The 26,085-nt window shown below is 32.0% G+C and overlaps 1 protein-coding gene across 6 annotated transcripts in view; it reads left to right on the top strand.

The window, feature by feature from the left end:
* The window catches only part of LOC130902448 (RNA-binding protein Musashi homolog 2), a 642,276-nt gene that overhangs the window by 493,220 nt on the left and 122,971 nt on the right, over positions 1-26,085 (top strand). Inside the window, exon 1 of one of the 6 annotated variants that reach the window (XM_057814597.1) lies at positions 7,186-7,548. The exons of 4 other annotated variants lie outside the window; for them this stretch is intronic. In XM_057814597.1, coding sequence (XP_057670580.1) covers positions 7,472-7,548 — 77 coding nt within the window. In that variant the 5' untranslated portion in view covers positions 7,186-7,471. Of the gene's footprint in view, positions 1-7,185; positions 7,549-26,085 lie in introns of those variants that run through there. One more of the 6 variants, XM_057814603.1, reaches the window with a different exon arrangement.

The following is a 26,085-nucleotide window of genomic DNA, read 5'->3' as shown; positions in this document are numbered from 1 at the left end:
TCTTTTTTGAAATTATCCAGCACGTGGTTTAGGTCTATGGTTTGACGGTTGTTATCAGAAAAATAAATTTCAGATTGTTATTAGGCCGTTTTATTCCTTGGCGAGAACACACTCTATAGTTAAATTACACAATTATAAAGAGTGGCTGATATTGTAGGAATGCGTGCATCGAGCGCACGTGAGTCGAGCGCCTGTTGGTTCGAGCGCACAGATTATATAGGAGGATGCATCGAGCGCACATTTGCAGGTATAAAACTGTATCTTTACCAGCACGAAAAAGTAGAGCTCGCGTTTTACTCGGCCGAGTACACTGGTATGTATAAATAAGCCTAAGAAGTACAAAACTCCATACATAATCCCACCTTCACCTTTTGCATACTCATCTTTAGCTCCCGCTCTAATTTCTTAAGCAACGTAATGAAGTGTTACAGTAGCACCCAAAACGTCAACTAGAAGAGAACCAAACAATTTTTGCATAAACTTTTAGTAGACATTAATGGAGACGAAGCGAAACATATCAATAGAGACAAATTGGCAAAACGTCACATGAATTAAACTCAGTTTGGGAGAAGAACGATGGAAAATCTGCATTTAAAGAGAAACATGGTATTATTTTCTGAATAAGGTAATATTTGAGGGAAATTGGAAATATAAGAAAGAAGATAAAACAAAATTTTATTTGAAAAAACATGGAAATATGAAAAAAATTTTGTTGTAGATAAATGTCAGATAAAACTATATCAGAAATGTATAATTATATACACTACCAGTCAAAAGTTTTTGCCCACCCTACAGTTTGCATAATACACAAGAAATAAAAATAAAGCCGTGAGCAGCAGAGCTTCATCACGAAAGTCGAATTTTTCGTTGAATGAAGAATTTAACTAATACACTAAATTTGCTATTCCTCAATAACTTTTCATTTCACAAGTTAACTCTCTCTCTCTCGAATGAAAATTCATAATTTCAATAGACCCGGTGGTCGCGAACCCTCTGGTTCAATTCCAATTGACAACAAAGAAAAAATTGTCATAATAACAAGAAATTTCGAAAATGGGAAGTAAAAAAATCACCCTAGCAACGATCATACTCATATTATTCATTAAATAGGAGGCGGTCCAGTTCAACAATTACAACGATCAAAATGATTTCGGGCGTTTTGTGCTAGAAGAACTGAAGAAGAAAACTTTGAACTTTAGAAAGACAATTCTTCAACATCACCTCTACTTGCATGCGAAGTTCGAACCCTCTGCGACCCCTCGAAATATTCATAAAATTAAAATCTGTAATTTAAATTTTTGCTCCATCGATGGAATCCCGATTTGATTTTATTATTTCGGCGCACAATTTTAGCATTTCCTGTAACAATTTCGACAAATAATCGTCGTCTTATCTGATTCATTACTTTTTCAAAATATTCCAAAGCTATGAAGTGAAAGTAGGAGATCGCATTCCGACTTCCCTGACGGATTTGCCCCACAACAACCCTACTTTCTGTATATTATTTCTTTCCAATTGTTCAAAATACTCTTTACACAGCTTCGAGGAATGCTTGTGATCGTTGTCATAAGTGGTTAACTAGAGCGTATTTCATTTTACTTCTTTATTTTTTATAGGCTTCTTTTTTCAAAATTCCTTTAATTTCTATCAGGTTTCCAGTCACCTTTCCTCTAAAACATCTCCAAATCATCACTGAGGCTCCGCCGTGTTTTACAGTCGGGATTACACATTTGTTTCTCCTTTGACCTGCACACTTTTCTATTAGACCCAAAAACCTGAAACTTTGACTCAGCACTCCATAAAACTCTCTTCCACTCTTTATGCGTTCTTCAGCACACTGTATCCTCTTAATTTTACTTTGACATCTTAAAAGAGGTTTCTTCACTGCCACCTTTCCAAAAAGGCCAGTTTCTCTATAGATTGATTGATCTGAGCTGCTATCTCTGGGCCAGTAAGCCGACTATCACGATTACTGATCAATACAATATTGAGGTTTTTAGCGACTGCCCAGAATGAACGTCTTCTATCGCTCAAGCTCCTGGTGTATGCATATTTTTTCACGTTGTAGTCCACGGTACGTCGATGTATTTTTAATTCGGCAACAATGATACGTTTACTTTTGCCTAGACTATAAAGAATTGGGATTAATGCAAAACTTCCAAACGATAGTTACTTGGTATTACCTATTTTAAAACTTACAATTCTGAATTTGAGAGAACGAAAACAATTTGTATGCGAAGTTTAGAAAAATATGTCTTGGTCCAAAAAGTATAAATCACCCTACGCTCTTGCGTCTCTCAGGGTTATCTGGGACTAAGCTACAATCATAAATATCGAAGAAATAATTCACAGTTAAAGAATAATAAACAAATCAAACGATACTTGTAAGTACATGGGCTCTTATAAAGTAAACAAATGACAGACACTTTTATTTTTGGTTTGTTCGACATTAGCTTGAAGATATGGAAGAAAAATTTGTAGAAGTGTATTATTTTGAAATTCAATAAATAAATTATAAAGTGGGCAAAAGGTTTTGACCAGACAGTGAAGAACACTTCGTCGTAATTAAATCTATCCAAATCGCTATCAAATTTTTAAAAATGCAGTTAAAGGATTACGAAACTTTTTGAAACTAAATATCGTTATAAAATTGGTCGACAAAAGAACACGTAATTAAGATGAAAAGTGCAGGTGCATTATCGTACTTTATTACTACTCTTCGAAATTACTTGAATGAAGTTTTCCAAGCTAGATGTTGAAAGAAAGGGCATAATAAGTGGCAAGTCCAGATTTACCATCCGAGTATTTTTTTGCGATATTTAAAAATAGAAATAGTGATTGCTTAATAACATATCAGGTTATTTTTTTGGTAACAGTGGATCATATACATTAGGTTTGTTCTTGGAATTGTACTGAACTGAAACAATAGAGCATTTGTTGATTGTTGTATTTGAGGTTATTTGATGTGATTCAGGCCTTGTAGCATTAACAATAATGAAAAACGTTTTAGTACTTTTTAATATTTTACATTCGTCCGATGACTAAGTTGTAGTGCCACCGTTTCAATACTACACTTATTGCACTGCAATGGCTAAACTGACGCTAGATCCAGTACAGTGAACTGGGTGAACTAATTCTCTTACACTGCTACTAAGAAAATCGATACTAGCGCTGGTTCTGCAACAAAGAACGCTTTTAGTGTACACTTCCTAAACTAGTTCTGCTAATACAGCAACCAAGAACAAACCTAAGGATTGTCAGAATAGTTTCCTGCCTCAACATGAAGATGTGAGCAATAAATATAAGTTGAGAAATATATTTACCCATGAATTGAGAGATTCTTATTAAAATGTCAGCAATTTTGGACTATTAGTTTCTGGTTGACAATCGAATATATGATTCGATGTGAAAATTTTTCTGAAAATGGTAAAAAGTGAATATTGAGCTGTCTTTGAATATATATTTTTTTAAAAAAAATGCTGCTATACAAATGAAAGAGGAGCTAGACACTGTGGGTAGCTGAATTCAAACGTGTTCGTATCAGTTTAACTGACGACAAGCGTTTGCGACAACCATCGATCGATATATCAAAAGAACGCATTTTTCATATACTGACCGGAGCAAAAACATATTCCCAGGCCTGACATGGTTTAAAAAAAGTGAACCGGATGTTTTACGTCGATTCATAACTGTAGATGAAACCTGGATCCACCAATAAACTCCTGAAATGTAAAAACAGTCTAGATAGTGGACGATCTTGTTCCGAAAAGGCACACACTTTTCCAAACGTCTGAAATAAATATATGCCTAAATAAAAATATGATGTTTCATTAGAGTTAAAATCTTCATAAAACGCTTGTTTAATTTCATCGTCGCTGTTAAATCTATTACCTCTTAACTTGATCTTCAGCTTTACGAACAAATAATAATCGGATGGGGCTAGAGAAGAAATATATGGTGGGTGTTAAATCTTTGTGAAGCCACATTCGTGTACAGTAGCTTTGGAAATCGAGGCCATGTGGACTGGGGTGTTTTCTTGGAGCAAGTGCCACCTTCACTGATTTTGACGTGCCTTTTTTCGATAATTTTTGATGGTGCTTCTCGTGACCTTTACTTTTTTTGAACTAGCTGTTCTCGTCGATACCATTCCATGGAATATGTTTTCGATGTCGGATCACAATATTTTACTGCACTGCGCTGAAAATTCAAGGCACTCACCTAGCACTAGTTTTTATCATATTTAAATGCTCATTTAAGACCCTTAGAACACTTGTTCTGGAAAAGCTTTGGAAATGTGCTGCAATTTCTATTGTTTTTAGGCGTCGGTCACTTGGAACAATTTCTTCAACTAATTAAAAGTTTTCTGGAGTAGTCAACGTCACAGAATTGTTGAAATTGATGGGCAAAAATCATCGTAAACAGCCTCCATTTTGTTTTTGATTTATTTGATTTGTGTTAATCCTTTTTTAGTCAAAAATTTCACAACAGTGCAAAACTCAATTTGAGACTTTTGCTAAATAACTTGACTGAGTGGTCGTTTCGAGCACTAATATAATAAATTTGATCGAAGCAGCAAGTTGAAAATTCGAGTAAAGCTTGTTGAGACTTCACTGACGCGTGCATAGATTTTTGCGATCGCACTCTTTTACTTTATTATGATAACCACTCATGGAAAAATTTAACTGTAAAATAAACAGGCTGCGTATAGTTGGGCCCAACTACCTACAGACTAGAGGGGTAAATAATATTTACCTGTAAGATAAAATTTATTATTTGGAATAAAAATATTGATTTGTAGAGAGTTTTTATTGATTATTAATAAACACATCAGTAAAATTAACAGTTTTTATTAAAGGTATACAATATAAAACTACTATGTAGTTATAAAGAAGCAAATTTTATAATGTTTTTGCCGAACCGAAATCTTGTTTTTTTAATGCTCAGCCTTTTAAGAGCTTTATTATATTAATTTGATAGAAAACCTATAACTCAATATTGTTGAACAATTCAGTATTCTGTATTAGAAGAAATATTCAATGTTCTGAGAATGCGTTAAGTGTCATTCCTCGAAATCTATAAGCCGGTGTAGAAAGAGTTTGGCCTAACTATATTATCAATTTCGAACTACCTGTTCCTCTTGATCTAGCTATAAGATACCGAAATACACTGTATAAAGGTTTTTAGTACCTCGAAGAGATATCTGGTTGGTATATTCGGGAAATGAATTGACTCTACAATTGATGTAAAGTACAATCAATGAAACACATACTTTATAGTTCATTATTAACAATACATACAAAATTTTATATTCAAAAATAAATTTATTGTTACATTTGATTTATTGTTTTCATTATCATGTCATTATTAATGTACTAGGTATAGAAAAGTTCATGTTGCAATGAAAATTGAATGTTTCATCCCTAGAAATTTAATTAACTCTGCATAACAAGTCCTTGAAAAGTCTAAAAGCATAATCTTTTCTATTTTTGTTTCTTTGGTGAAGAGAAACAAACTTTAACCGTAGTTGGAATAGAATTTCACGAGAAGTTTCACAGATCTTACGATCTTACACCTAATTTTAATGAATTTTGAGGTAACAACCACAGTCAAACGTTGAAACATTTTTGCTGGCATCAAGGGAAACTTCGACAATTCAAATTAGTTTGTGAGTGTGATTATGGATTAGACGTTGTATCTATTGTATGTTTGAAGAAATTATATATTCTTAAAGATTAAAATTGCAGAAGTGCAGAGGGTACACATTTAGTATATCCAAATATAAATTTACAATTACATACATACTATTTTATTTGACATGATTCATTGTCCAGGTCTCTAGTTTTTGTAAAGAAATGCGAGATCTAGATAGTAAGCCGGTGTACATCTTGGAAAGGATATGCTGTTCTCTAAATATCATTAGGTAGCTGTGATATTCTTCCACCAACTATGGCACTTTAGCTTAGTCGTACTTGTTCCAGCTTCAGCTAAAAAGGCTAAATATTTTCCTATAATACAGAGAATTCGCCCAAATGTGTTTTTTCTAACAAATTGTACAGTACAGTGGCCTTGTTTTGCAAGCTTTGATTTTGGGCACAGTTAAGACAAAGACTGATTTTCTATCTTCCACATGTGCGATTAGCATTTAACAAGTTTTTGGCGCCATCAGCCACCAAATACACAAAAGTGACCTTGCCCATCAAAAACTTTTCATTTGGTACCTTAAAAATTAATTTTCTCTAGTTAACAATGTGGATTTTTCTGGTTGTTACTCTATATTATACCTACACATAATTTGGGAGAATTACAAATATTGATATTCTTATTTATCTATGAATCTATGAATTTTTTATATTTAATATAATGACTGTAAACCTGATTATATTAATAACAAAACAATTTATTAACTTACAGATTTAAAATTGTTTTTTATTGGGCTAGGGATAAAAAATTTCTAGCCTCAAATAAGACTCATAATTCTAACAATTTATATCCATCATAATATATACAATCCGCACCCCTTCGAAAGCTATAAAAATCAGTCCAATTGACAATAATCCCATGGTAGACGATCAAGCATGTGGTGCGGTGGGTCGGGTCGTATCCAATCCGGCGTCCCAACGAACGCCGGCTGTGCTGATCCGCTGCGAATACCATGCCGGCTCCCTACATTGACGTAGTTGCCAGATTAATAAAATAAATTTATAGGAAAATCATGAAATGTATACTAATTGTCATTATTTTTCTTTTTATAAAAGATATTCACAAATTTGGCAATTAGATATTTTTATGAATAATTAATTTGAAATTTTTATTATTACCAAACATATTTTTCATACATACAAGTTTTTCAAATAATTAAATTAGACGCTTCTATATAATATTGTTGTTTAATTTATTTAACAAGTTTCAATCAAATAAGTGAAACCATTCAATTACTATTAATTGAATATTCTGCTAAAGATTCCTAACTCAATAATTTCCTTGTTTCTATGTATCCATTTCATTGTATTAATATTAGGAAAATTGAATATATAATTTACAATGAAATCTTAATAAAATTATTGGAACTGAATATATTACAGCAAACAATTAAAGCAAGAAATAACTAATTAATTTCTGAATAGAAATAATTGTTTCTTATCTACTATTAAATTTTTTGACGTATCGGCAACATCGCTTCTCGACGCTTGAACCGGCGTTCTATGTTCCGTGCTGCTTTGTGCCAGTACCTCAACGGTTTCAAAACCAGAAACGATACGAACAGAATACAGTAGACAAGAATAACGAAGGGCTGCTTTCGGATTTCGCGGCGACAAACGACGAAATCATACAGCTGCATCAGTCTTCTTTCGTCAGTCAGAGGGGTGATTTTCAATTTTACAAACGAAACTCGTGCTGTCTAACCGTTACGATTTCTGTTTATTTGTGTTTAACTAATACTTTGTGTTTTGATTTTTTTGTGTGATATACGATGTTGTTCGAGACACCCGGAAAATTGTTTTCGCCTTACAGTGTTCCGCCACCAGTGCTACCGCAACCTATTCATGGGTAAGTGGATACATTGACGCTAATGTAAACCAAGACATGTTTCTTTCCCTAAAAAGAAACCATAACCTTTCTTTTTGGAGCGGTGTTGCCGGCTATATTGTGGTTTGATTTGTTTGTTTTTGTTTATGTTTATAAGCTTGGGTAAGCTGCTGATCTTTTTAAAAATTGCATTTATTAGTCATACTTAAAAAAATCGTACATGGTTTTTAGTTTTTTAGATAATCACTTGTTAATGATATGATATAATAAAATAAAAAATACTGTAGAAAGAAAGTAGATAAGGTACCTAATTGTTCAGCACGTAGGAGTTAGTCTAAAATTCATACAGAATCATTTAATCAACGAATTTTCAATACTAATAACAATGCATCTTAAAAAGCAGTGGTTTTTATTTAAATAGATAAGCACTTTGTCGTATTTTTCCCATTTTTTAGATCAGCATGCTTCCGGTAATGTTTGTTATTTATATCTTTTTCTTGGGTTTCAAAGAGTCTTTCAAACAATATACTTGTGTAAAAAGTACCAGTTTTAATATTAAATGTTTGATTCTTAGTATCTATCTACTTCTTTTTTTTATTTAATTTAACAATCTAGATTTTCTTATGGAATTATTTTTCAATCTGTAATAATTTAGGAATAACAGAAAAAATCGACGATTTCTTTCTAAATACTAATTAAATTCTTGCAAAAGTAGACTTTGTGCTAACTATGGAACTAATTAAAAAAATTTTGTTTGATTTTTTGTATGTTTTGGTAATACACGTGATTTTATCTTATTTCACTTTGAAAACCTACAATATCTATGAGATAATTTATATTTGTAAATATTGTTAGCTTTGATTTCTTCAATTATCGATTACAAATTCCATAAGCTTTATAAAAGAAATTACCTGTTTCCTTTTAAGATCATATTCTAAGAATTTGGGTACATAGTTCTTCATTTTATTTAAACCAGTTTCAATAGAATTGTGTTTTTGGCAAATAGTATTGTTGTTAAAAATGCTTACCTACTTTTAAAATCACTTACCGTAGTTGGAAACTACCTGCTTCCGGATTTGGAATATTTTATTCTGAGTTTATACTCAATGTGTTACAATGTTAATATTTTTGCATGGAATCTTTTGTAGGTTCATGCATTTTTTTAATTTTTGGAAACTTTAAGTATATTTGAGTTGGATATATACCTATATATTTTTTATAAGCACATGTTATCCGTATTCAATAGCAAAATGGTATAAAAACATGTGTTGAAAGAACCCGCCAGATGTTGAGTTAAAAGGGGCTTGTTGGGTTATTGGTTACCTGTATGCTACACAGGAAGCAGGGACTGATAGACATTTTCTTAAGCGAAGGAATGCCATTTTGGTTTCTATCTATACTACTCTCGTCCTCGAATTTTTTCTTAACAGAGATTCTTTTCTATGTGTACATAAAACATAATATGTAAGAACAAATTTAGAACGAATATTTAATGAAAATAGGGTTTGATAACATGAAAATCTATGTGTAACAATAAAATACTCAAATATTAATTTTTTTTCCAAAATTTCGGTCTATTGTAATACTCTTTCAAAATTATACGAGGTACACATAATATTTCTGTAATATTTCAATCCATTTTTAGAAGCCTCCATGTAATCTGGTAACTATTACATTGTCATTTTTCAAATACATTGTTCTGCTTCACTTTAATTTCTCTTCACCATAATGGTGGTAATGGTATACCATGTTTGAATCCAGTTTTTCCAAATATTTGAGAAATGAATCTTGAACTGAAGTTACTATGTTTTCAGTTGGTTTAAAGTGATAGATTCTGGGAGACAACACTATATACGGGGGACAAAGTTACTGTATAAGTAATTCAAAACTTGTAATATTGTTTCATCGCAAAAAAATCGGAGAAAACATTTAAATTTAATCAAGAGGCATTGAACAAATTCCAGAAAAAAGCCTTGACAAAATTCATTATGGTATCTGGTGTAGAAGACTCCCATATATCAAAGTATTTCTCTTGCAGAATTTTATCACGATACTTTCTTTATATCATGCAACAATATTTTAATAGGTCAAGATTACTGGAAATCCATTCGAAAAGTAGGATACATAAGTCTTCTAAGTATTTTAGTCCTTTTTATACTTCTATACCTATTGAAATTCATAATCTCCCACAGATTCAATAGACAGTTGAGATGATTGCTTCAAAGTTTCCAAAAATTTCTTCGTATTTACATTTTCTTCAGTTTATTACAATTTCCCTATTCTTTTTGATGTTACATTTCCACAGACCATGATGCTGAAAATTTTATTTTGAGACAAGCTATACAGAGAACCTCATGTTTTTTTAAGAATATATTTACTTCTACTATTTCCAACTTAAACTTGAATCGGATCTCATCATTCCATTGTATTTGCATCCCATTTAAAGTCTCTTTTGCCAATCTTCATCAATATTCGTTTATTAGTATGTTTTGTTGGTTCCAATCTATTTGTCATTATTTTTATTTTTTTTATAAATTCATTTTGTAACTTCCAAATAATAGATTACTAGATACTATGACATGATCATCTACTTTCATTTTCAAGTCAATTAGGTCAAGAGTTGGTTCTTAAAGATACCAGTACTTTTTTCTTAGAAACCATATAATTTTTAAATTATCAATTCAACACCAAAAATAGGGGACATTTTGTCTTATAATTTTATTAATCTTTTTATTTATGGTAAGAATTGTTTAATTTATAGGTTATTTAAACAAAATGTGCCAAAAGTGAATAATTTTTATTGATTATTTGCAAAAAAATAAAAAATAAAGAAGTGATGAATTAACAAATTTTAAAAAAAACATACTTCGTTTTTATTGGGTTTTCTGACAATTTATTTTCACGAATGGTACATTGAGCAGATTGCCTCTAGGTCATCTTCACACTCAATCTCGATCCGTGAATAAAACAGTTCTCCATTACTCCACAGTCCAATGAGAATACTGATCGGCCAATAGTCGTCTTTCCTCAGCTTCCGCCGTACTGTCTGTGAACTTACACGTCTATTTCGATCCATTTCAAGTCTTTCCCGAACCTTAGGAGCCTCAAATGTCGGTCTTTCAATACCAAGAGCGGAATAAATCGATCTACTGCCGCTGTTGCCTTTGGTCGCCTATTGTCGGCCTTCCTATCGTAGCTACCGGTCTCCCAGAGACGCCGGAGTGCATCGTGAATGGTAGACTTCGCTACCCCAAGTGTTTCGACAACGTACTGTAAGCTCCGGCCTTCTCTGGCCAAGGCATCAGCTCGGGCTATGTGAACATTTGCAAGAACCATTATTCTGGACCAAAATAAAAAACCATGTCTAATTACAGAAAAGGCTTCGTTAATAAATTGAAGATGTTTAAATGTGTGAACAACTACTTACAGATTAGAGTAGGACCGACAGCTAAATTAACTTAACAAGTCTAATCAATCAAATCAGGAGTTTTATCTAATTTCTTACTAATCCTGAAGGGATTCGTTCAATGGGCTAAGACCCTAATTCTAAGACACATTGCTGAAGATTGGCTTTTAATAAGAAAAATATGAAGCGTCTGGTTTTTTTGCTGTCGAGTGTATATCCCACAATTGTCAGTGGTTATCTCAAATAAATAACTTACCGAAATTGGAATAATTTTTCTCTTTTTAGATAAGAATGGATGTTATTATTTCCAAGTATATTTGAATATACAATACAATACAATAGTTGAATAGTAAAAATTGGGGAAGGGTGATTAAAAGAAGCAATAATAGACTATTAGTTTAAGGGTATTACTTGGTGATCATAAACGAGTTATTCTGATGATAAATTACCTGCAGATGCTCATTAACTTACCATGCAAAGGTATTTCAAATTTTTTTCCGAAGCAAGTGCTCTAGCAGCAATATATTGCAATATTGATGGAATATGATATTGCATTATAAAGTTGGGAACACAATTATTGGCATTTTTTGCATTAAACCGAGAAATGATAACAACTATAAAATTGACTGAAATAATAGAATTCCGAATTTCAAATATGTTTGATTGTTTAAAATCGATTTACATCTAATTATACTATATATAAAATATAACATTCAACTGATATCAAACAATAGCTTTATTCCTGGAAAAATCTCAGTCAGCACTGTAAAATGAGTCAATTTAATCACCTGCCTAGTTTTGAACTCGATACTAATGCAACACTATCAATAATCAAGGTACTGTTTGCTACACATGTGTATGTGTGTCAGTTTTTTTGATGTCAACAAATGTTATAAATTATGCTGAGTATATCAAAACTTATTCAAATTACATGTCACCATTATATTATAAAGTTACTTTTTATTATCCTGTATCATTTTATCTATTTTTGATTTATATATGTAATCACAAAATTCTACATAAATAAAGTAAGAGACTTACTTAGAGATATTGCCTGTAATAGTTCCTGAAAATCCAACCTAACACAGAAAAGCCTTTCAATTCACAACTCATATAAATTCTATACACAAATTGTCATTCTCTTCTTTAGCTACCAAAATGCATTTGATCATCTTGATTGGAGAATGACGTGAAAATTGATGTCAATTTCACTAAATATAAGAAATATTTATATAACTTGCTTCTGTTACAACCTGTAGGTACAGGGTGCCAAACATATACTTACCTCTAAGAGTTATCAAAAAAGTTCTTTGAGTGAGATAATTAATTTCCTCTCGAATTTTTTCTTTCACTGCCACTGTATAATCATTTCTATTTTTGTTTACCCTATTTTTTAAAGTGCTCCGCGTAAAAAAGTCCATCGGCGTTAAATCAGGACTCGTAAGGGGCCACGCATGTGTCTACAGATATTGTAATTTGTAATTGTAATTATATTGTAATGCTGGCAGGTTGAACACAATGGTATGGAGTACTGTCTTGCTGTATGGAGTCTTGCTGGAAAACCATGTTTTCTCGATATCTTCGCAACAATCTGTTTATTTCATCTTCTATTTGATTTCTGATCAAATTAAAATACCTTAGGACCTATTACTACTAGGTTCCTTATTATTGCACACCAAATTTTGACGCTACCATGCACTTGCTTCTTAATTTCTCTTATTATATGATTGTTTGTTCGACACCAGCTGTGGCAATTTTTTCTGTTGTGCATTCTAGCCGTTGTGAAAATAGCTTCGTCCGTCCAAAATACATTTTCAAAAATGTTTCTATAAAATTGAAAGTCCATTATTCACCAGCCTTTCTTGATAATCTGCATCCAGTAGAAACTGCATCGGGAGAAACTTAAAGGGCTTAAACTGTTTCAATTTGTAATGCACAATGCTACCTCTATTTAACCCTAGGTCACGTCTAGCTCTCTTAACAATTGTTGATTTTCCGTCCATATAATATTTGGTCTGTTACGTTTGTTATTTTTCAAGTCAAATCTGCTGGGAAAACGTCTTCCATATTCTCTTATGGCAAGGAATGAACATTCATTATTTGCAATATAACAAATATAAAGATTTAATGTTTCTTCTCTTTAGTATATTTATGCAAAACCATTTCAGCTTATATTTTAAATTACTTTACATTATAAACAAAAATTAAAACTACGAATAATTACATAATTTACACGGCTTCCTTAACTGTCACATAAAACTGTCATTTTTAGGGCGTTCGTAATATTTTTTGTTTTTGTTGAGACATTTTAAGCCTCCTTGATTTCAAGCCGTTTATTACCAAAAAATAGGAATCCATTAGTTACCTATGCCTACATATGATATTTGAAATCAGCTTTTTTTTCTGTAGCATGGTTTTCATATAAGCTAATAATCCTAGAATTATTCCTAATAAAAATTTATGTTATTTACAAAATTCAAAACTCATACAGTAAAAAAGGACACCCAGTATGATTCTAGACTCTAAAAGCATGGAAATTCAATAAGCTTAAGTTTTGTGTTTAAAAATTCATTTTGCAAATGATGCCAGTTAGTCAGTCTCATTTCCATTTTGCGGAATTATCCAACTATAATGATTTTTCAATAAATATTCAAACAACCTTAAATATTACATAAACCGTGCGGAAATCAAATAGGTCGGTCTTATGAAAATTACCTTTTTGTTTACCACTAAATCAAAAAACGCAATAAAATATAGGGCGTTCAATTCAAAAGTCAATAATCTAAAGATTCCTTTAAATACAAAGAACTTTTGTAATTGAAGTTTTTTGACAACTCTTACAGGTATGGAGAAAAATATAGGGGTCACTTTATTTTTGATACCCTGTACATTCATTAGAATTTGAATGAGTGAAATGGAGGTATTTCAGTTACATTCAAAAATATAGATATGTAGCTGCTTTGATAAAGGAGATGCATTAGTATAAATGTAGAAAATAACCAAAATCAAGATCATCAATTGAAACATCCTCATCAAATGTTTGAAGTCATAGACTATATGCTAGTTCACTTTTCAGTTTTAACCATCTGAAAATATGAAACTGGAATGTTGCGGACAAAAAAATAATTATATGATTCTGGAAGCCCTTACTTTCGAATTCAGTGGATAAATTATATGTCGAAAGAATGAATCCCTAAAAAATTAAATCATATATTATTTTCTTCTTGACTTGTAAGCATATTGAGGATTTTTGGCAACCGCACAAAAGTTGCGGGAAACACTGAATGGTCTTCGCCAAACTGAAGGTCTGTTCAGGTTCTGTAAATAAAGCTACAAGGGAGATTCATACCATTTAAAGTTGTAAATGATCTTGACATGATAAGAGAAGTATCTGGTCGAAGAAACAGAAATTTATTGAATCCCATTCATAATTTGGAGTTCTAAATACATAGATTCCTATAAATAGTACATTTTTTAATCATTAATTATTTAGTGATGAATAATCAGGGAGAATAAGATGGATTATTTTTGTTGCTCATTAGTCCCTAAAAAAGTATTTTGTTCCGGCCGATTCTTTGTAATTGACGGTTTCAAAAGTTTCTTTGGGGTCATTGGGAATTTCCTGATTCATTTCGTTATAATTAGTCACAAAGTCAGGAAAAAAATTCCCAAAATTGAATTTTGCTAGTTTGATTAATAATTTTTGATAATCTGGAATTTGTTGTTAATCCATTTGATATAATTGTGAACAGAACTAGCAACAAAATGAAAGCAAGAAATCAGTCTAGTTTTTGGGAGATATACGTTTTAAAAGGGAATAGATGAAACTTTTACTGGTACAAGACTTTTTCTTGCACGTACATTGTTAAAAATACATGTCTAATTAACATATTGCTGTAAGTGTACTTTCTTAGGTATTACAATCTTTCTCTTCTGTTTCGGTCAGTATTGATTACAGCACTCATCTTCATTGCCTCATCTATGTTTACCGTAGGTAAATTCATAGCTATCAGAAACAATTCCTTCAATCCGTCAATTTTCAAGACCATAAATACTGCAGCCTATCTTTTCTAACATGACTTCTTCTTTTTTTTGGCTCAGTTATACCTTAGACCTAAGATTTTTTGAACTTAATCATAACTATAATAAATTAAAATTAGTCAAATTCTTGAAATTTTATCACTCAATATCCCATTTTTTAATTCAGATGATGAATTAAATGAGCAATTGCGGCAATTTCCAGTAAATAATTCAATTTTGTCTCCGATTTTCTGTTCTTTAATAAGGTAGGTTTCAATTTTGGATAAAGATGGACTTAATTATCTTTATCTGTGCTTAATTTGTTCACTTGAATGGTATGTGTATTAGCCTCATTACTGCTCAGATAAAGGGTGTCGACTTACTTATACAATTGACTACATGATTAAATTTCCCTTGCTTATAAATTATTTTATATCTTTATTCCACAAAGCCTAATTTCCACCGGATTAAGGGCGAATTTGAATCATATTTACGTTAAACAACCATTTGAGAGGTTTGTGATTAGTGTAAATAAGTAATTCTCGTTCGTATAGATGGAGATAGTTCAACAGTACGAACACAAAAAGTCTCCTTGAAATAGTACAGAAAATATTGCTTAATTACTGACATACGTAGTTAGATTAGAAGGTCTGGAGAAATCCATAAGTACAAAATGAATTTATTAAAAGAAATTACAAAAGGGATTCGAAAAATGATGACCCTCAAAAAAGTACAGATTCACGAGACTTCCCGCATGGATACCTGCCCACACACACACACCAGGCAGGTTTAATTCTTTTTCAAGGTTAGGCTGATTAAGCCTACCGATCAGCTTGGAAGTTGCTTCATTCTACCACAAAATGGAATGCTGGAACTGCAGATCAAATTCTTTCTTGAAGCGTGATCTTGTATCGGTTATTCATTCTGAAAACGTGTTAGCTCGACGAGATTAATTCTTCTTCAATGAAGACGTGAGGATACTGGGCGTTCCAGTACAAGTAGTTATGCTGATTGACCTTACCGATAAGCTTGAAGGTTGCTTCATTCTGGTATCGGTTATTCATTCTATAAAGGTGTTTGCTCGACGAGCACGTGTTATCATGTCACAGACACAACTGTCTGAAGCATGAACATGGTTCGTTATAATTTTTTTCGGCAGCGTTGCTTGACTTATGCCGATCTCTCTCTCTATATATATATATATATATATTAATTTTGCTCAAGGTAAATTACCCTTATTTACTTTTTTAAATATATTTGAGAAATGGTTGGAGATTGCCATATTTTTGAAAAATATTAGTGTCCAAACTTTTTTCAATACGTAAATGGCCACTGTGAATTCATTTATTTTATAACTATACAACTTTGAATACACTGAATATTTTCATTTTCAATTGCCATATTTCATATTTTAATATACAAAGAAAGGAATAACTATAATATTAATAATAAGTTTGAATTATTTATTGTTATATTTAAATTGAATTATAAATTTTGATCAAATCTAGAAATACGATATCCAATATAATGCTACAAAAAATGATTTTTTATAATTAAAATAAGCGACGGGAGTCCTGAAGGAACCAAGAGAAAAAGACTTCCTGTACTGTACCGATTGATGGAAGATTCGCATGGAGCGATGGGGAGGGATATATTATATCAAAGGTGATAATGAATAAAATATACATAAGATCAAAATAAGATATTTTACATCATCAATCGTATATAAATTTACTTATTCTTTATACTTTTTAGGTATTTCTATATTTATATTCTTATAATAAAGTAGAAATATTTAAAAACCTTTATTATAACAAAAAAAAGTTATTTATCAAAATGATGAGTAACTTTTTCTTACACATTTGTCTATTGAATTTCTGGAAATCAGTAGTTTTTGACACGACTGTACTTGCATGCCAGTAACTAATTGTGTCAATCTACAAAAAGTTTCGTCGGGGTTTATGGTCCTCCACTTTTAGATAACTCTCTTTATTAGAGATGGGAACTTGTTGAATCGTACGTGTTATATTTTATTTTATTTAAGGGAAGTTTATCTAACCTCTTCGATACGCTTGTATTGTTGAATTAAATTATAAATTACGCTCACAGTTGTCCAAATAGTATTACGTATTATAAATCTACACGTAATAATACATTTTTAATCAAGTATAGGCGATCGAATGAATATTCAAAATAAGTACGAAAGGGTCTATGCGTTGTCCTCTTGATAAATATTAAAGTTTCAATTTCTTTCCCGTTCATTAAATGTTGAATTGCATAAATTCCAGTATTTTCAATAATTGAATATGCAGTTCTGAAGCATATAAACAAGTGAAATTCTTGCATAATGGTTTAAAAAAGCTGGAATAGGTGGTAGGAAAATCAAAATTTACATTTTTAAAATTGGAATATCTACGTGGACTTTTTATAATTAATTATTTTCATGTAAAATTTACTAAAAGGCATCTATTCAAATTACAAATAGAGGCAGTGGCCATCGGAGACATTTTGCTTCTAACGAGAATCAAAGGAAATCCGAAAAAATCCTAAAAAGGCGAACTTTAACCACAAAAAACCTCCAATGGTAGCCCCCCTTCATATGAAGCTCCTTCAAAATGCTAAGTTATCCAAATGTATTGGATAAAATTACAACTTTATAATGCTCGCATATTATCTATTGTTATTATATGTACGAAATACGAAAAGAGACAATCCTTGTGAGGGAACAAGTTTATATTTAACACATTTTGTAAATATAAACTGGTTTTATAATGTTTTATTAATGTGTAATTCAACTATTTAAAAGAATCATCAGTGTTCTTCCATGACCTATCCTATATTCAAATACATCACAAGATATGATAAATATGTCCGCAAATAACCTAACCTAACCTAACATAAAATATCAAGGTCACAAACGCATGTTGTATCTCAATGACAAAATCATCAGAAGAAGACGGAAAGGGGATAGTTTAAAATTGACATTGCCATTATACAGTTTGACATTTTTAATAGCGAACGTACTCAGAAAGTGTTGTGATACGAGTGGTATCTGAGTAACAGGCGACGAATAATGAATCTTTGCATATGAACTCGAAACTAAACAACAATCTTCTGTTTGGAACTTCAAGACGAGCCAAATTCAACAAGTTGTTCGCTCACGAAGCACTGCGATCAAATGGTCGCCTATTTTTTCGGAATAACTAGACATGTCGCCAACGCTCCATTACAGCAAGGTAGATCTAGATTCTGAATGGTATACTAGCATTTGTTCGCCAAAAATGTTCGAAAAAATCAAAGTAAAACAATCGCAGAAGATGAATCAATCTCTACTACACATCAGTTGAAACAAAAATGTTTTTGAACCTCCAAAACATCGAGTTGATTGGTGATCCGCCCTCGTTTGGTACACAATCATTTTTTTTATTCCCACAGATCAATAATATTTTTCATTTGTCACTTTTTATTTCTCAAATAAAACTTAAGTATGAACTCTCGTACAACAACGTGCATAATGCACATAGGATAAACGATTTTATGTCAAGTTTTATTTGAAGAATAAGAAAGAATACCGGAAGCGAACAATAGAATGATCAATTCAACTTTACTCCTCCTGCTGCAATGAATAAAATACGAAAATATTCAGAAACGATGAGTGTAAATCTCAGTGCTCGTAAATATTCTTGTCTATCAACGATTCATCTCACAGGGTATTCTAAAACGGCAACTAAACAGCTGCAGCCTTCTTCTGTGGCTAATTTACAGTCTTATAACGATCATTGATTGAAAACATGTAACTAGTCAAAAAGGTGCATCGCGTGTTTAGTTCCGGTCTAAATTGACGTTTCCTGTTATCTACATTGCCAACTGTCACCTCATCGTTTTAGTCATCGTCCGATGGGTCTTCTTCCATAGGATTTGATAGTTCTTCTTATCAACAAGCTCTTGTAGTCTTCTCTTATTTATCTAATCACGTCTTCTATTTGACACCTCTTTCTCATTCTTCTCAGCCAAAGTGTATCCCGTCACTCGTAGCTCTCAAGGTATCCGTCTTCCAGTGCCGTATGTCATCCTTAGTCTTATACATGTTTTGTATATTTGCGACTGACACGTTTTTCATATAGGTTATTTGAGATGTCCTAATATTGCAGACAGGTTTTTTAACTTGACCTTTCACAGATCTCCGTTTGTTATTTTACACCCGAAATATTTGAGTAAAATTACTTTCTTTGGCGAATTTCTGTTTTTGTTCCTAGACGCCTCTTGAGGGTGACTCTAGTGTTAAGGTGGATACGTTCTTTGTTTTTTTGTGTTTTTCAAATGAACTGACGGGTCAAGGGCTTAGAAACTTTTAATCCTATATTTATAATACATATATTGAACATTTGTGAAAACTTCCATAAGAATTTTATCCTGAAATGACATCTTTATATTTATTTTGTTTCAATTACTACAGTGTTGCCATATTATTATTGTAATATATATAATGTAATAAATGCTGGACTTGAATCGAGACTGACTTTGTCTAGTTGATACCATACTTTCGATTGTTACCTGGAATTATATACATTCTAAATTCACTTTTTTGCTGCAGGTGTTTTTACAGTCTTAAGAGACCAAATTTTTCAATTTATGCTGCGACTATTTTGTTTATTAAATAAACCGTTTATCTGATATATAATGTATATAAACATATAATCAGTGAAAGTGAAATTTTATTTCCGAACTTGAATATTGATTTAAATTCTGCTGCTTGAATTCCTACATTGATTGAATTTCCTATCGAGACGCGAAATGCGTTGCAATGGACCTAGACATACATACATTAGAAGATTGTGTACGAGTCGATATTCTTGTATTCTCGCACAAGAATTCCCGAACTAGCGAATTGGTTCTACCTCTCTTTGTTTTGCGACCTTGAGGCCTCGTTTTTTGTGTCGATCCCATTCTATCGAATCTTTCAACCTAATGCTTGATTGAATTAGTAGTCGGACAATCACTGATACGCTGAATTTCGAAAAAGATTAAGTACATAAAATCGAAAGGAATCTATGAGAACGCAGAACGTGCGTGTAGTTTTTAGATAAAAAATAGATTAAAAAAAATAAAAAAGTAGGCAATATTTTTTTGACAATAAGGGTAAAGTGAATAAAAAATGTTTGATGTGACAAGCTTGTGCTTGATGTCTATTAATATTTAAGTATGAATATTTTAGATTGATAGATACTGATATGGGTAAAGAAATTATAAAATTATTTTAGAAAGTACCTGAGCACCACAAATTTTTCACATTAAAATGATATCTTTTATTTATTAATTTGTAGTGTTAATTTTTTTTTCTAATTTTTGTACTGAAATTTATTTGTACTTGTATTTGTACTGAAAGTAATTATTTGGCTATCACAATCGCTAGACAACAAATGATTGTGCTCTTGTGGGACAAATTGTACAGTGATGTCAGAATCAGTGTCTTTCTTCCACTTCACATCTTTGGAATGTCCTGAAAAACAAATGGAACCAAATAGACGACGATTATTTGTCAAAATTGTCATAGAGAATGTAAAAAATCGTGCACCTAAATAATAAAAGCAAATCAGACTGAAGATTAATTCTTACTATATCTTATATATAAGTATCAACATCGATCGTATTATTTTCATTTGTTGTGTATCACGCGAAAACTTTTGACCGATAGTGTACATACATCATCAGCTGCTTTTCAATCCTTTGGATTATGACAATCGCTTGTAGCGCTTTAAAATTCTTTTTTAAGGTGGATTACTCCTCGTTTTCTATTTTTGTTTTCTTTATAGTGTATCGTTTGTCTTGGTTGCCTTTGTTATTATTTTCCATTCCTTTCTGATCAAGCATTTTGCCCTCCAGTATTCTTATTTCGTTTTCCCAAATCTTTCTCTCCCTGCCTCTTCTCCTTGGCCACAATGGGGTCCATTGCGTTATTCTTTTGATCATTTCAATTGGTTTTCTTCTCATTATGTGCCCAGCCATGTTGAGTCTTTGTACTTTTATGTATCTCACTATATTCTTCTTCTCCAGATCTTTCTCGATTTCTTCGTTTTTCTTTGCTCTCCTTTTTCCCCTCCTGTATTATAGTTTCCATTATCTTTTATTGATTACTGTTGATTCCGTTGCATAAGTGATTACTGGTCTTATTAGGGTTTTTATTTTGTTTTGTTTGGTTATGTTTTGGCTTGCTGGACATTTTGTATCCTTTCCTTCCTCCTTTCTCTGGTTGTTTATCCCAACTTTATTCCCAGATAGTTAAAGGTCGATACTGTTTCATAATTTTATTTATTAGTTTTCAGTTGGTTTGCTCTATTTTCTGGTTTTCCTCCTATTTTCATATATTCTGATTTTTATTGCATTTGTTTCCAGTCCGTAATTGCTTGCTTCTTCTTCTAATTTGTTGATCGCCTTTATTAATTCCCTCTGTCCTTTTGCCATTATATCACATCATCTGCGTTTGCTACTATCTATAATACGCCTGTTATAATGTATAATATGTACAAATATACCAAACTAATAATAAGCGTGTTGAAAATTAGCACTGCTTCAAAAGTGATTTCTCATGTCTCACCAGGTATAGAAATTAACTTTTTCCCAATGTTCCTTTTTGATTGTCTTTCAGTTTTTTCTTCTAAAACTTAAACTAGTACGTAGTATAACCTCATTATTTATTTTTTTATCAAATCAATTCACATAAAATTCTATAAAGAGGACCAATTATGCGATGAAAACCAAACTTATCTCTGAGTTATTTTATTCAAAATATATCTTGTAAACAAACCAAAGAATTTCTATTTCATTTTGAGTGAATTTATCACCGTGTCAATCACCAATGCATCTGGCATATGCAGAACAGTTTGATGTGGTGAAATAACTTAATACATCAATAGACCAGAGTAGAATTCATCCAATATACGATACTCCAGTTAATATTTTATCCAAGTTCTAACAATTACAGTCGTGATGTCAGATATTACTTGTCTGTACAATTTGAGATCCCGTTTCGTTATACGATAATATCGATCTTATATGTAAAGCTGTAGTAATTGTTAAGTAATTGAACTAGTAACTAGAATTGCTCTGCCTTCATACCTAAGCCTTTAAAAATCGTGGGCTCATACAAATAGTACAGGTTAATTATAGTGGATTACATAATAAAAAGTGGGATAATCTATCATATATGAAGGGTTTTCTTTAAATTGAAATTGAACACAATTTATTTTGTTAATATTCATGATTTTCTCCTACTTTAAAGATAATTTCTAGGCATTAACACGTGAATATGTTTCCCACAACACGCGACCATGGAGTTATTTAGAGGTCTGGTTTTTAAACACTCTTCAGTACTGGCTAATTGTATATCGGCAATAACGATTTGCTTCTTAGTGTTTATGTATAACTCGTAGACATTTGAATCCCTTAAAAAATAATCTAATGGTGTCGAGTCACATGAATGAGGTGGCCAGTTAACGGGACCAAATCGTAATTATTCGAATGTTTCTGTAGCACTTGAATCAGTTTTTTCGTGTGCGCAGCAACATTACAATTACAATGGACGTATAAAAAAATTATGTATCGTTTTCACCATCTGCATTTCTGAAGACACATATGCCATTTATGCTACTATGTAGTTTTTCTGCGTGTAATGTTGTTTCGACATTAGCTCGTGGATTTTGATCGTCCCAAATCCGGCAAATCTGTTCACTTTATCTCCGAATAGAATTTCGAAATATTCATAAGCGTTCGTTTGACAATCCATCTTTTTAAAAATTGTTAAGAACTGTTTCAGACAACAGTGTTGCTAATTTCAACCTCTAAATAAAAATGAACTTATATTACATTTATTTTAACAAAACCCATTTACCGGAAACTTTGAACAGTTTCTGATAATTTCCAGCTATTTTATTATTAATTATCAGGGAATTCATATCTTGATTGTTTACTTGATTATCAGTAGATACTTACCTATTCATTTATTTTTGTGGTCTAATTTTCAAGGGTTCAAAGATCGGTAATAAATTTTAAAGTTAACTTCATAAAAATATCGAAAAGGGAAAACTTAACAGACGATATTGGATTAAATTTTTTAGCTGTTCAACTGTTCAACAATTTTCCACTTCATCTTTATTTGTCAACGTTTTAAACATTTTCTATTGTGGTTACCTACTTTTTTTGGTGTCCATAATGAAGATACCTAATTTTCTATTTTATATGACTTTTTTCTGAACATATTCCCTACAACTATAATTGTAATAGGGATTTCTTAGCTTTTTAATTGCTTGGGTAGCCTATAGCCAAAAATTGGAGAATGTACCAGGCGTACATTTGTAGAAAATTACAAAGTATCTGAGCACACAACCGAAAACAAAAAGCATTTAAAATCACTGAAATTTTCCGCAACTCTGACCAGGTGTCTCTGACAAGGTTCATTCTTTTAGTCAAATATCATGATTTTCTATCTTTCGTTGATAAGAGCTTGACATTTGCTTAGTATGTGTATTGGATTTTTCCCTTTCTTTTCCACAGAAACGGTAGTCCGAATGAAAGACACTGTCGGTGTTGTATCTGTGATAGCCGCCTTCCACCTGCTCTGCAAATGTTATCAGTGATTGAGTGGCATCAAACTGGCCAACTCGTAGGTTATTACACTACTCCCGATTCTCCTATATCCAGAGATTCAATAGCTCTCCCGTCCACTTGCTAGGAAACTCATTAAGCGCCTTATAGTATTCCAGAATTAGCTTCAATTCGGTGGTCATGCTTTTCATGTAATTAGTTCTGCTTCGCTGTGTGTAACAACAAGCTAAGACGCAGTTACTATTGTCACTAGCTTAGTCTGCCTAATAGAAGCGTACTTTTCTATAGAAAGATGTGTCTTTTACCAAATTTGAGCTTAAATTCTCCTGCTCCAACCAGCTTACATTTTTGCATCCATGTTTGTAATAGATTACAGATTACACTTAACTGAAAGCACTGGTACCCTGCCAAGTAGGTACATCCAATGTGATACTATTGATTGCTGAATTGAAACACGTTTGTCAGAAATACAAGTCCTTTTTCTTTGAATTTTCGCAATTAATTGAGTTTACTTTAGAAGGAGAGGGGCTAAAATATACATCAATAATTGTTTTCCTGTCAACATATCACAACTGACGAAATAAATAAAGACGATAGCGGGGAAACCTTCTACATCATACAACCCGCCCTTTTTAACATCCACTTCATAATCGCATATCTACTTTTTATTTCATTCAACCATGCGCTATATAATTTAGGTACACATGAGTGGTTATAATTAAATTCGTGTACTTCCTGTCCACTTTTTATTTGTTCACCCGATAAATGTTGATATTAAAACGTTCCTTCATTGATACAATTCTAGAGAATTTCCAAGTTGAAAGATGAACTAATTCGATTTGTATAAAAGTATATATATGAACTATAATTAGTTATGGTAATGTACATTGAATTAGCTGCAGGTGTTTTACATATTACACATCCATTGTTTTCTAATTTCTGTAACACAAAATTGCGTCAAAGACATAGCCACTTAGGTCTTCCGTTATTTTCAATATAATAACTATTATTGACGAACTTAATGCTGAATATCCGGTCCCAACTCTACAGATACGTTCCTACGTTTCCCTTCACAAGTAGTAAGTAATCTCTTGCACTTTTATGGGGGGATTTCTTTGTTGTTGCTGATGGGTGTTGCCAACTGCTCTCGCTTCTTCTCTTTCCCTTCTGTATCTGTCTCTCGACCTTACAAAGAGTTTTGAATTTCAAATTCTTTTGTTGTCCTCGAAAACCATGTATAACGTACGATCGAGGGTACCAGACGCAAAAGCTGCTTTTCATTTTCAAAGGGAGTTGAAGTTTTATATAAAACTAATTGTATTCATGCACTGCGCTAAATTTCATTTTAATTATATTTAGGGGTGAGATAACCCTTGAGGTGAATAAAACACGTTCTAACGTTAAGGACATGTTCTCATAGAAAAAATTCTTACAAAGGTCTAAGAAATCAAGTTTTTTATTTATAGAACTGGTTTTTATATATAAGATTCTTTCGAAAATTCTACGTTATGTCTCCCTTTTATATAGGGAGGACGTTATATTTAGAAACCTAAACGATTCATTTTGATTATTATACAAAATATTATTCAACAAAATCGATTAGAACAGCACAATCATCATCAGGTTGATGACCATCGGATAGAAACTTGTATAAAAAGTAAATGCGTATACAAGTCTTTGAAATAAAAATTGCTAGACACAAACAATTATTTTCTATCATATACTCATACAATATTTATACCGAATATTTCATAAAGAATAGTAATAATTTAAAGAGAGTCGTTCACCTGTAAACCAAAAAAAATCGATATTGAAGGTTAGTCGTTAATTAGCAATTCTTGTAATGACTATTTGAGAGTTTTGCGGAGAACTACATTCTTATCGTTCCCAATTGTTACACACTGTAAAGCCTATTAGGCATGATTTACCACGTGGACTCCTTTTTAACCTTACAACTTCCAACTACGAAATATTGGAAGGCGCATTGTATTACCAGATCAGTATCGACAGTGATATATATCTGTCAGTCAATAATATTTTTTGCTAGCGCTACTTTTTTCTTGTTCCAATTTTGATGATGCTAAATTTAAGTGAAAAATGTTCAGGTGTGAAATTTTTTTTACTCGGTCCAAATGCTGATGAAATAGTTTTAATGTTGCTTACATAGTTGACGCTTTGGAAAAAACTATTTTGTACAGTTTGAAATTAACAAACGTAGTTTTGGACGCCCATTAACTATCGGATCGGCGAAAATATTGGCACCATTGTTTAACTCTTTTAAAGTTCTGTTCAGAGAATTTTAACGAAAAAATTGTAAATGAAAACAGCTGTTGCGAAGTCTGTTCTTGAGTTTCTCTGTGAATCATAAAGGAGATTGAGTTAAAACTTGTTGTGCTTTGAAGAAACAGCTTGAAAAGCCATTACCGGTCAAGGAAATATAGTTATAACCTGGAATCAAAGCAACAGCCGAATCAATGGAGGACTCCATCGTCACTCCATCCAAAAAATGTCGTTAAATCAAATTAAGCATC

This window comes from Diorhabda carinulata, chromosome X, assembly GCF_026250575.1.
Source record: "Diorhabda carinulata isolate Delta chromosome X, icDioCari1.1, whole genome shotgun sequence".
In the NCBI taxonomy this organism is placed as follows: Eukaryota; Metazoa; Arthropoda; class Insecta; order Coleoptera; family Chrysomelidae; genus Diorhabda; species Diorhabda carinulata.
This window is presented reverse-complemented; position numbering and strand designations above follow the sequence as displayed.